Genomic DNA, 11,535 nt, shown 5'->3' with positions numbered 1-11,535 from the left:
ATGTAGTAAGAAAAGCAATGGACAGGATCTACATTGGATATCCAAAAATGGAACATAACTAAAGAATGGATGGGGTTACTGAGATCATGATCCTAATGAGTGACACTTGTATATAAAACGGGACGCAAACAAAAGTTACTGAGATCATGGTCGTAGTGAGTGACACTTTTATATAAAATGGAACACTAGAACAAAAGTTAATCATAACAGCACGAACTATATACTACATCGGCGCTCCCAATTAAGCCTGCCCCATGCATGAAGACGACCTTTGAATTTGTGCACCCCGTGACCCCAGGTAGGCAATGAGGCCAATTAAGCTGCAGATTAGTACTCCACTATTGGAAGGAAAATCTAACAGCATCGCAGCTCGAGCTCGAGACCGAGTAGTAGAGTACGAAGCATGCATGCCCCTGCAGCTGCAGCTGCAGCAGCCTCAGGCAAGCAAATATAGTACTATACTTTGCATACTTATTAACAGTGCATGCAACGTATGTCAGTACATTATTTATTTTGTTGAGCAGAAGGGGTTTCCCCCTCGAATTTACTATATCTAAATAGCTAGCCCCCAATATTAGGAATTCTCTACCCTATGCTTGAGCCACATCATCAAAATTAATGTAGCCGTTAGATGAACTAAATCAGTCCATAATAGCCGTCTGATCTAGACATTGAGAGGCTCCGCACTAAGCCACATGCAAGCATGCAAAAACTTACTGTGGCATGCATGCGAGTGGGTTTTAAATCCCATCAACATGTCTGCATGCAAGTATGCACCGGTAGCATGCATGTAAGTGAGCTTTTAAGTCCCATTAACATGTCAAAAAGAAACATATAATCCCATTATGCAGTAGGAGTTAGCCGATCCCCTTTCCTTACGTGGGATGACCTAAATGATGATGGGAGTTTTTTTAGTTTGGCTACCACATTTGTCATGCGGTTATAGAGTTTTTATTTAGTTGTATGAAATCGATGATTTTACGCATAGAGTTCCGCGGAAACTCATCTAGTTTCATTAAGTAAAGCAGATACGAGTTGGTTTTACGTCAGTACATACGTTGTGATGAGATGCCACCACGTGCATCGCCGATCCCCGTATGCATGTATACATGTGGCCGCGTACCGGCCGGAAGCCGCGATGAATCTAATCGACATCGAGAAACACTACTGATGCTAGATCCCATCGATCATTGGCGCTACTCAGGGGTCAGAATTCGTTAATTGGATTACTAATGGGTGTCAGATTCGGAATCAGACAGTGGAGAGATCCATGGACCGGAGAAAGGAAGAAAGAAAGACGGTGATGATGCATGATCTAGACATAGATCGGGCATGTGGCCCTGGCCAGCATGCATGCTCATCGGTTCCCGATCCGAAGCTGCTGCTGCTGCTGCTGCTGGTGGATTAACGAACGAACGGCTCCAGTGTTGCAGTAGTGGTAGACTAGTAGTATAGTATATAAAGCGCGCGGTTGGCATCGGCAGCTGGAAATGGAAACACATATAAATATCTGGGAAAGATCCAAGAAGCTGGCTTGGGTGCACAAGGCAGCCTCCTGACTGGGCAGAGGGGTCCTTGCCTCTTGGCGCTTTCAAGTCGCACCGGCGCATCGCATCGCAGTGCCGCCGGATGCACTAGTAGACGTAGGAGGAGTACGTGCATGGGCGCGCGCCTGCCAGTGCCAGGCCAGCCATCGCACGATGGCGCCTCTTGGCGCGCCTGCGTCCTACTGGTAGCTAGCCATAGCGCGCCTCTCCTTGGCTGGCCAGGCAGAGCACCGCGCGCACGGGCCGCGGCCCTTCCTGCCTCCGAGGAGCCATGCGCGCACGGCGGCTGCAGTGCGCCGTGGCGGGCGGAGGCCGGTGCGTGGCTGCTAATGGCGGGGAGCCATGCGTCACACGCGGAGGATAACACACGCTTCACATGTCAGGAGGTCCAACCAAACCAAACCAAACCAAACCGTGCTAGCCAGCCAGCATTCCCAAACAGTTTTATCCGACGTGTGAATAAACTCAGAGTTCCCGAGCATATGCCGGGGCGGTACGTTGGCTGTCGACCTCTTCCCGTGTCAGTGTCAACGTCCATCGCGGGCCGTGGCAGTCGTTTTCGGCCGCGCATACGCACGCCCGTACGACTACGATCGATCCGGCTGGCTGGTAGAAAACTCAACCCACCGGCGGTCATATCCCGTTTCCCACGCCGATTCCAGGTACGGCGCACAGTGGAGCTCGGGGAAACTAGCCACCGGCCGCGTCTCTGCCTGCCTGCCCGGCGAGCCAAAGGGCAACCGCGATCGCGCGGCGGGCGTCACCCCGGGGAGGCCGGTTCCTGGGCGCGCGCCAAAGGGCAAGCAGGCAAATGGCACCTGCACGTGCGGCAGGCAGGCAGAGGCTGGCCGTCAAGCCACAGCGGCAGCCTCTTGCTTGCTGGGTTGCTCCATCGATGTGCGCGATCGAGATCCCGCCGGGCGCCACTTCACACTGCCCCTTGGCATCCCCTGACTGACTGCCCGGCCGACTCGCCCATCGGAAGGGTACTACCCTACAATCCTACCCGCCGCAGGTGCACTCCGTGGGCATGATTTGGATCGGACCACTGAGAGTGGGAGACTGCTATTTGTAGGACTAGAAAATTCGCTGCCGGTTTACGGCGGACTGGAATCCGATTCCCTCCCTCCCTCCCTCGCGGGGGCCCACTGGGTAGCCCGGCGCCACCGGCGGTCTCGGGTTTATCTCACCTTTTTTTTCCTAGGGTGAGTAAAGGACACCAAAAGGTCCCTAAAATATCCCGATAATGTCACGTAGGTTCTCGAATTATGAAAGCTGGCATTCAGGTCCTCAAAATGTAATAAGTGGCTCATCTAGGTCCAAACTCTACCATTCCAAAAAGTATGCACGCAAAAAGAAAAAAAACACCGCCCTCTATGGCCTCGTCTTCCTCAGCAAGCGATTTACCAACGGTGGCATGTCAATGGCACTGAATCTGGGATAATGCTGTCAAGGACGACAAGAGCGGTCCATGGTCGTGGTGTTCAACGGCGTTCTAGCGGCGCCGAGGTACTCATCAACATTAAAAGGAAGACAACATCGTAAGCATGGGGGTGATGCACCGTGCCGACAAGCCGTCTCCACCCAAGCATCCATGTGAACCTTGTCATTGATACCATCATAGTGGTGGCGTCGTTCGGGCACGCCTTGTCGTTGTGCTTTTGGGAAGCGACGGGGCAGCTAAATGTTGGCTTGCAGAGAAAGCTCACCTTGGCACACAAAGTGCTTCAAAGCTTCATCATGGAGATGATCGGGAGTATAAAGCCATGGTCTACAACCTTGTCTAGAACCCCGACGTCATGTGCGGGATCCAGGAACAAAATTTTCCCTGTCATGTCGCGCAAATCAAGGGCCACCAACAACCACACCTATGAGTGCATTCCGCATCCCTAGAATATTCCAAGGATGTCATGTAAGTCCTCAAATTTTGGAAATCGTCTTTCAGGTCATGAAAACGTATAAGCATGTCACCCAAGTTTAAACCCCTGCCGGTCCTAAAAATATGCATACAAAAAACACCATCTTTACAAATTTAGGGACCTTTCTGGCAGCTTCTTCTTCAGTAAGTTGATGTAACACCAAAAATGGTAGGTCAATGGTGGCGGCTGATGCGAGACATAAGAGGTTCGTGGTTGTAATGTTGTGGCGCCTTCTAGCAGCATCGAGGTACTCACTGACATCAAGGAGGACAACATTGTCATAGTGGATGCCATCATAGAGGTGGCATTGTTCTAGCACACCATACTGATGTGCTCCTAGGAAGCGATGCAATAGTTAAATGTCGGTTTGGAGGGAAAGCTCGAATTGGCGAACAAAGTGCTTCACAGATTCATTGAATATGATCAAGAGTAGGAAGCTCTATTATACAACCTCACCCAGAACCCCAGCATCGTGGATCTGGAAGAAATCCCCCCCTATTGTGCTGTGCAGAGGAACGGACACCAACAACGACACACGATAATAATCAAGCCCAAATCATTGGTCTACATACACACTACCTTGCTCAGGTTGATGAGATTGTTACTCTTGATCCTGATCCAACGCAAGACAGTGTTTGTAGACGACGTGATATCAATGATTACCACTATGGCCACCAGTGGCGGAGCTTAGTGTGCTGCTAGGGAGGGGAGGGGGATATGCACCCCCCCAACTTTGGACAATTATTTGAAGAAAATATTAAGTAGAGGGCCTAGCTGAAAGAAAATTTAGCATTTTGCCCCCTCAAATGCTCCCATTTTGTGTTCTGCCCCCCCCCTCCCCCATCGAGGAATTCTGGTGTAGCTCTGCCACTGATGGCCACCACTGTGGTTGACAAGGAAGTCGATGCTTACCACACGTCACTGGACTCCATATATACATTTGTGTCTTTTTTGCATAGATCCCAACCGGTTTCGGCGGGAAGTTTGCTGCCAAGCCGCCTCTTCCGATGTCGCCTTGATCAACGGTGACACATGTGCAGTCAACACAGGGTTAGGGCTGGTTTGGACCTGGATGACACAGTTATTGCACTTCCCGGAGCTACATGCTGACTTCCAAAAGTAGAGAACCTAAGTGAGTCCCCCGAATAGTTTAGGGACCTATAGTGCACTTCAATCTTATGAGGCATAGGCCGACATTGCACGGCTGCCCTTGTGCTCCTCCTCCAGTTATGCCTCATGTTTGAGCTACTCATGGTAGGTGTGATGTTGCTCGACCTCCTGAGAGTTGATGGCCATGTTCGGCCTGTCATCTAAGTCGAGCTCGGTGGTCGACACGGTGGATGCATGCGGGGGCCGCTCCCGAGTTTGTTGATGAAGGGGGTGAGCAAGCGGTACGAGGTAATGCCACCAATTAAGAGGGAGGGGGGTTGAGCAAGCGGTACGAGGTAATGCCACCGATTGAGAGGGAGGGGGGGGGGGTGTTGACTTCACAATGGTGCTAATCGAAGATCTAAGTCGAGGAGATGGTGAAATTGAGAGCCGCATAATTAGTAAGGCATGTCCATAGGTTTACCGTTTCGGCCGGAGATGCTCTAAGCTCGTTAAACCTTTTGAAGGAAACATCGTTTTTTCGATTTTGACTGAATTGCTCGAGGCATGCACAAGCAACAGAGAGAGGGCCTCATAGGCCAGTCGACTATAAGGATAGGGCTGCTAGCGGCCTTTTGAGGCGCACGTCAGTCCACTCGCGAGGTCGGCGTCGGCGTTGCGTGGGTGTATATATACCAGCCTCTGCACGACTTCTCCTCCAGGCCACTACCTGCCGGTTCCTTCTCTCCTCTGCCGCGACCAATCCAGAACCGACCCAACACTTGTCCCACGACACAAACACAGCACAGCATGGCCGCTTCGGTCGAGCCACGGCAGTCGTCGTTCGGCCGCCTCGACGCGCCGGCCACCTCGCCGCCGGCACGCAGCGGGGCCTCCAACGGCATCCGTCGCCGCGCCGACTCGCCGGTGCGCGGCTGCGGCTTCCCCCCGCTCATCTCGCCGCCGCGGAAGACCCTCGTCGAGGAAGAGGAGGAGGACGAGGACGACGAGGAGCCGGAGGAGGACTGGCGGGAGGCGTACGGCTCGCAGCTGCAGCTGGAGGTGGAGCCGTCGACGCGCGACCCGCGCGACGAGGGCACCGCGGACGCCTGGATCGACCGCAACCCCTCGCTCATCCGCCTCACCGGCAAGCACCCGCTCAACTGCGAGCCACCGCTGGCGCGCCTCATGCACCACGGCTTCATCACCCCGGCGCCGCTCCACTACGTGCGCAACCACGGCGCCGTGCCCCGGGGCGACTGGGCCACCTGGACGGTGGAGGTGACGGGGCTCGTCCGTCGCCCCGCGCGGCTCACCATGGACGAGCTGTCCACGGCCTTCCCCGCCGCGGAGCTGCCCGCCACGCTCGTCTGCGCCGGCAACCGCCGCAAGGAGCAGAACATGGTGCAGCAGACGGTGGGCTTCAACTGGGGCGCCGCGGGCGTGTCCACCTCCGTCTGGCGCGGCGCCCGCCTCCGCGACGTGCTGCTCCGGTGCGGCATCATGTCCTCCAAAAAGGGCCAGGCCCTGAACGTGTGCTTCGAGGGCGCCGAGGACCTCCCCGGCGGCGGCGGCTCCAAGTACGGCACCAGCGTGACCCGGGAGTGGGCTCTCGACCCGTCCCGCGACATCCTGCTCGCCTACGCGCAGAACGGGGAGCCGCTGCTGCCCGACCACGGCTACCCCGTCCGCGTGCTCATCCCGGGCTGCATCGGCGGGCGCATGGTGAAGTGGCTCCGGCGCATCGTGGTCACCCCCGCCGAGTCCGACAACTACTACCACTTCAGGGACAACCGGGTGCTGCCATCGCACGTGGACGCCGAGCTGGCCAACGCGGAGGCGTGGTGGTACCGCCCCGAGTACATCATCAACGAGCTCAACACCAACTCGGTGATCACCACGCCCGGCCACGACGAGATCCTCCCCATCAACGCCTTCACCACCCAGCGCGCCTACACCATCAAGGGATACGCATACTCCGGTACGTGCGTCATCTCCATTTTCTTTACCTTCTTTCTTTCCAGAAAAAGTCAGAGGATCGACCGAAAAGAGAAGCTGCTTGGTAGATTTCTTCGTTGTCTTGTGGAGTATATACGTACATGACATGACGCCAAGGATGACGCATCCAATTGGAGACTACTCCATCCGGCCCATAATATAAGAACGTTTCTAACGCTAGTGTAGTATCAAAAACGTTCTTATATTATGGGACAGAGTGAGTATGTACTATGCTTCCGTACGCTAGCGTTGACCATAATTAAGGAGGAAGGAGCATATATATACCATGGTTTATGTTCATGTAGTAGAGAGAAAAAAACTTAATAAGAGTATAACCAGTCTCAGTATAATTGTTTAAAGCCTACTATGACATTTGACCAAGCATGGAATGCATTTTCTTACTTGATTGACATTGGCGTGTACTAGCATTTGAAAATGGCATGTAGCATTTGGAAACGCCACTCATTATTTCCTACTTACTCTACTACTAACAGCTGAGAGGGGTGGTGGCAGCCACTCATTGTCATTGTTATTTTACCCCTACCAGTCTACCACTACTTCCGTAGCATTGACCATATGATATGATATGAGCCCAAAACCAAAGGGTTTTCTTCTTCTGTTGTCTGGTTAAGTAGTAGTTTTCCTTGCGGTTCATGGAATCATGCATGGTGCACTTTTCTACCAAGGAAAATACATAAAACCCGTGCATGCATGCACTTTCTTCTTCTTCTTCTTCTTTTTTGACAAAAATTGCATGCGCTTTTCTTGTGGCTCTGGGGTCGTTGGCACTTGGTGGCGTCCAAAAGCTAAGGTAGCTACTGGATGGTGCCAGGAGTATACTAATTCGGTGCAGAATAGTCGTCTGGCGTGTGGGACCCGTGGCAAGGTTTGCCAGGTCGTACCTGGTGGGGTGCCGGCTTGGGTGTGGAGCAAGGGACAAATTAAGAGCGAGCCATATAATTGGCGCCACAATTCGTGTGGCTAGCCGCAGCCAGCAGCCAGATTTTTCTCCTATCTATCTCCAGTTCAATAGTAACTCTACTCGCCTACTGATTACAACTAGTACAACCTATAGTCCCCTACAAGAAACTACCACCTCTATATCAAAATATAAGACATTTTTTAAGAGTAAACTACCCTACAAAACTGTAGTCCTCATGGTTCGGTTCACATGTGCTCATACACACACCCATACAATGAGCCAACAAAATGTAGTATCGACTGAGGCTAGGTTAAGTCTCAGTCGACTAAGATTTAGCAATATGTAGCCAAGATTCGAACAAGGTATAGGAACCAGAGAGTGACAAGAAAGGCCCAAGCAAGAAAGGCAAAAGGCACAAGAGAGGGACTAAGTCTGAAAAGCTAAGCAACTAACCACCACCCGTAGACCATCAACCAAAGCAAAAGCATCGAGCAATGCCATGTTGCTAAGTCTCGCTGGACAAATTACTACTACTAGTGGGGAGGTCAAAGGCAAGTAGGCAAGTGAACAAAGCATGCACGCATGATTCGTCCCGTTTTGGAACGGGCACTAGCTCGCCGGCCAATCATCAACAAATGGAATCGGAATCCAGCTGCAGCAACCCTGGATACTTTCTGCTGAATATTCCCACTTGTGCCGAGCTGGGTTGCTTGCTTGCTTGCTTGCCGACAGGGACTTCTTGTTTAAAAGAAGATTAAGAAAACGTCGCGTTTGTTAAGTACCCCCTGTGTGCCCCATGACAAGACACATACATTTCCTATGAAAACAAACAACGCAAAGCTTGATCAAATTTACTGGAAAACCACCGGGAACTATAACAGTAGACATGTCTAATATGAAAACACATTTTAACATTTATTTAATGATATTCATTTAGTATTTATTCTTTTTGCGATGTTTAGTACGTGGTCAAACATTGTACCTTTTGACTTTTTATCAAAACCTTCTTTTCAAGCGAAGGAGGGGGTGTCTCATATTATTGCCATAATTGATTAGCAGACGGTAATCCTGTATCCAATGTACTTACAAGAGTGATTCTCACTGCTTCTAATTATCTTAACATACGTGCTTCCACATCATCAAAGTTTGTTTAGCCGTTATCATTACTAGGTTGAGCCACTAGCATCCGTCTGAGGCACGCATGAAAATTCCTTACCATGCAACATGCACATCATCAAAGAGTGACTAATGCGTTCTATGTAGGTTTTAAATCACAATACATTTAATTGTGACATCCATAGCTTTTCATATTAATATTTTGTTTTGGCATATGCAGAAAAATGTCACATAGTTTAAATCGTAAGTGTTGTATAAGTATTTCACACATATTTAGAAACTATGATATATCAAACTCCTTAGCAACGCGCGGGGTATCATCTAGTTAAGCCAGTGAGCGAATCACCAACTCATATCACTTATTTCTTGCTGTTGCGATTTTTAGGCGGTGGCAAGAAGGTCACGCGAGTGGAGGTGACGCTCGACGGCGGTGAGAGTTGGATGCTATGCACGCTGGACATCCCGGAGAAGCCCAACAAGTACGGCCGGTACTGGTGCTGGTGCTTCTGGTCCGTTGAGATCGAGGTGCTAGACCTCCTAGGCGCCAAGGAGGTGGCGGTGCGCGCATGGGACCAGACGCACAACACCCAGCCAGAGAAGCTCATCTGGAACCTCATGGGCATGATGAACAACTGCTGGTTCAAGGTGAAGATCAACGTGTGCCGCCCCCACAAGGGCGAGATCGGGCTGGTCTTCGAGCACCCCACGCAGCCCGGCAACCAGACCGGCGGCTGGATGGCGCGGCAGAAGCACCTGGAGACGGCCGAGGCGGCGGCGCCGGGGCTCAAGCGGAGCACCTCCACGCCGTTCATGAACACCGTCGCGGACAAGCAGTTCACCATGTCCGAGGTGCGCAAGCACGGGTCCAAGGAGTCGGCGTGGATCGTGGTGCACGGCCACGTCTACGACTGCACCGCCTTCCTCAAGGACCACCCCGGCGGCGCCGACAGCATCCTCATCAACGCGGGATCCGACTGCACCGAGGAGTTCGACGCCATCCACTCCGACAAGGCCAAGGCGCTCCTCGACACCTACCGCATCGGCGAGCTGATCACCACGGGCACCGGCTACAACTCCGACAACTCCGTGCACGGCGGGTCCAGCCTCTCCCACCTCGCCCCGATCCGGGAGGCCACCAAGGTCGCCGGCGCGCCCATCGCGCTCTCCAGCCCGCGCGAGAAGGTGCCCTGCCGCCTCGTGGAAAAGAAGGAGCTCTCCCACGACGTCCGCCTCTTCCGCTTCGCGCTGCCGTCGTCCGACCAGGTGCTCGGCCTCCCCGTCGGCAAGCACATCTTCGTCTGCGCCACCATCGACGGCAAGCTCTGCATGCGCGCCTACACGCCAACGAGCATGGTGGACGAGATCGGCCAGTTCGAGCTGCTCGTCAAGGTCTACTTCCGGGACGAGCACCCCAAGTTCCCCAACGGCGGGCTCATGACGCAGTACCTGGAGTCGCTCCAGCTCGGCTCCTGCATCGACGTCAAGGGCCCGCTGGGCCACGTGGAGTACACCGGCCGCGGCAACTTCGTCATCAACGGCAAGCAGCGGCGGGCGCGGCGGCTGGCCATGATCTGCGGCGGCAGCGGGATCACGCCCATGTACCAGGTGATCCAGGCCGTGCTGCGCGACCAGCCGGAGGACGAGACGGAGATGCACCTGGTGTACGCGAACCGGAGCGAGGACGACATCCTGCTGCGCGACGAGCTGGACCGGTGGGCGGCGGAGTACCCGGAGAGGCTCAAGGTGTGGTACGTGATCGACCAGGTGAAGCGGCCGGAGGACGGGTGGAGGTTCAGCGTGGGGTTCGTGACGGAGGACATCCTGCGGGCGCACGTCCCCGAGGGCGGCGACGACACCCTCGCGCTCGCCTGCGGGCCGCCGCCCATGATCAAGTTCGCCATCTCGCCCAACCTCGAGAAGATGAAGTACGACATGGCGAATTCTTTCATCTCCTTCTGATGAAACATGTTCTCTAGCATGCAGCTGCCTAAGCTATATACCACCGCGTCGACGCATCAATCTGTGGATGTACCCAATGTTTATACGTGTCTGTCCATCGTATTTGTTCATTAGAGAACCGTACGTGCGTGCATGCATGATTGCATGAATTATACAGTAGGTTGTACGTACGTACACTTGTGATGTGTACTCTTCCTTCCCTAGAGTATATTGGACATATACCGATGTTTTGCCCCTCAGCAAGGATGTGAAGTTTACGCGGCTCTGATTGGGGGTCTGCTTATTCCTTCATGTATACTACCTTACCTAGTATGTAAATAAGATTGATTATTCTTCTATCTTGTTCTTGAGGTCAGGAGAATATCCGAGAATAAACTAGAAATAGTTTGAAGAATGATAATACCACTGGTAGAAAAAGGGCCTATAGTCCCGGTTCGTAAGGGCCTTTAGTCCCGGTTCCTGAACCGGGACTAAAGTGTCGGTACTAATGCCCCGACCCTTTAGTCCCGGTTCAATCCAGAACCGGGACTGATGGGCCACCAACCGGGACCAATAGGCATCCACGCGTCAGCATTTCTGTGGCTGGGGTTTTTGTTTTTTTTGAAAGGGAGGGGGGGGGGGTTGGGGGTTTTGGGGGGTTAATTTAGGTGTTTCATATATTGTGTTAGCTAGCTATAATTAATAGAGAGAAGTGTCCTCTCTTACGTCCGTGCTTGGTCGACGCTACGTACTATACATACGTATAGAGAGGACTAGACACGCTAGTTAGCTAGTAAGCAAACGAAGAAAACAGAAGATCGTCATGAACATATATGCATACAGAGAGAAGTGATATCGACCACCTCTCCTTCTCCGAGAGATTGGTCGAACAACAAGTTCTCGTATATCTATCCGACACTACCGGCTACATATATACAATAATTATCTCTTACAAATATAATCATACGGACTCATGGTCCACATAGTATTCTCCGTCTTCAGCGAT

At 52.6% G+C, this 11,535-nt stretch overlaps 1 protein-coding gene across 1 annotated transcript; it reads left to right on the top strand.

The window, feature by feature from the left end:
- The first annotated feature begins 5,254 nt into the window (after positions 1-5,254).
- On the top strand, positions 5,255-10,886 carry LOC147963232 (nitrate reductase [NADH]). Its single transcript, XM_087527785.1, has 2 exons — positions 5,255-6,536; positions 8,977-10,886. Exons 1-2 carry the CDS (start codon positions 5,366-5,368, stop codon positions 10,548-10,550), a joined length of 2,745 nt encoding a protein of 914 aa, XP_087383911.1. The 5' UTR covers positions 5,255-5,365; the 3' UTR covers positions 10,551-10,886.
- The last annotated feature ends 649 nt before the right edge of the window (positions 10,887-11,535 follow it).

Source organism: Triticum urartu, chromosome 6A (genome assembly GCF_056163025.1).
Source record: "Triticum urartu cultivar PI428250 chromosome 6A, HENAU_Tu73, whole genome shotgun sequence".
In the NCBI taxonomy this organism is placed as follows: domain Eukaryota; kingdom Viridiplantae; phylum Streptophyta; class Magnoliopsida; order Poales; family Poaceae; genus Triticum; species Triticum urartu.
Note: the sequence above shows the minus strand (reverse complement) of the source record. Positions and strands in the feature narration are given on the sequence as shown.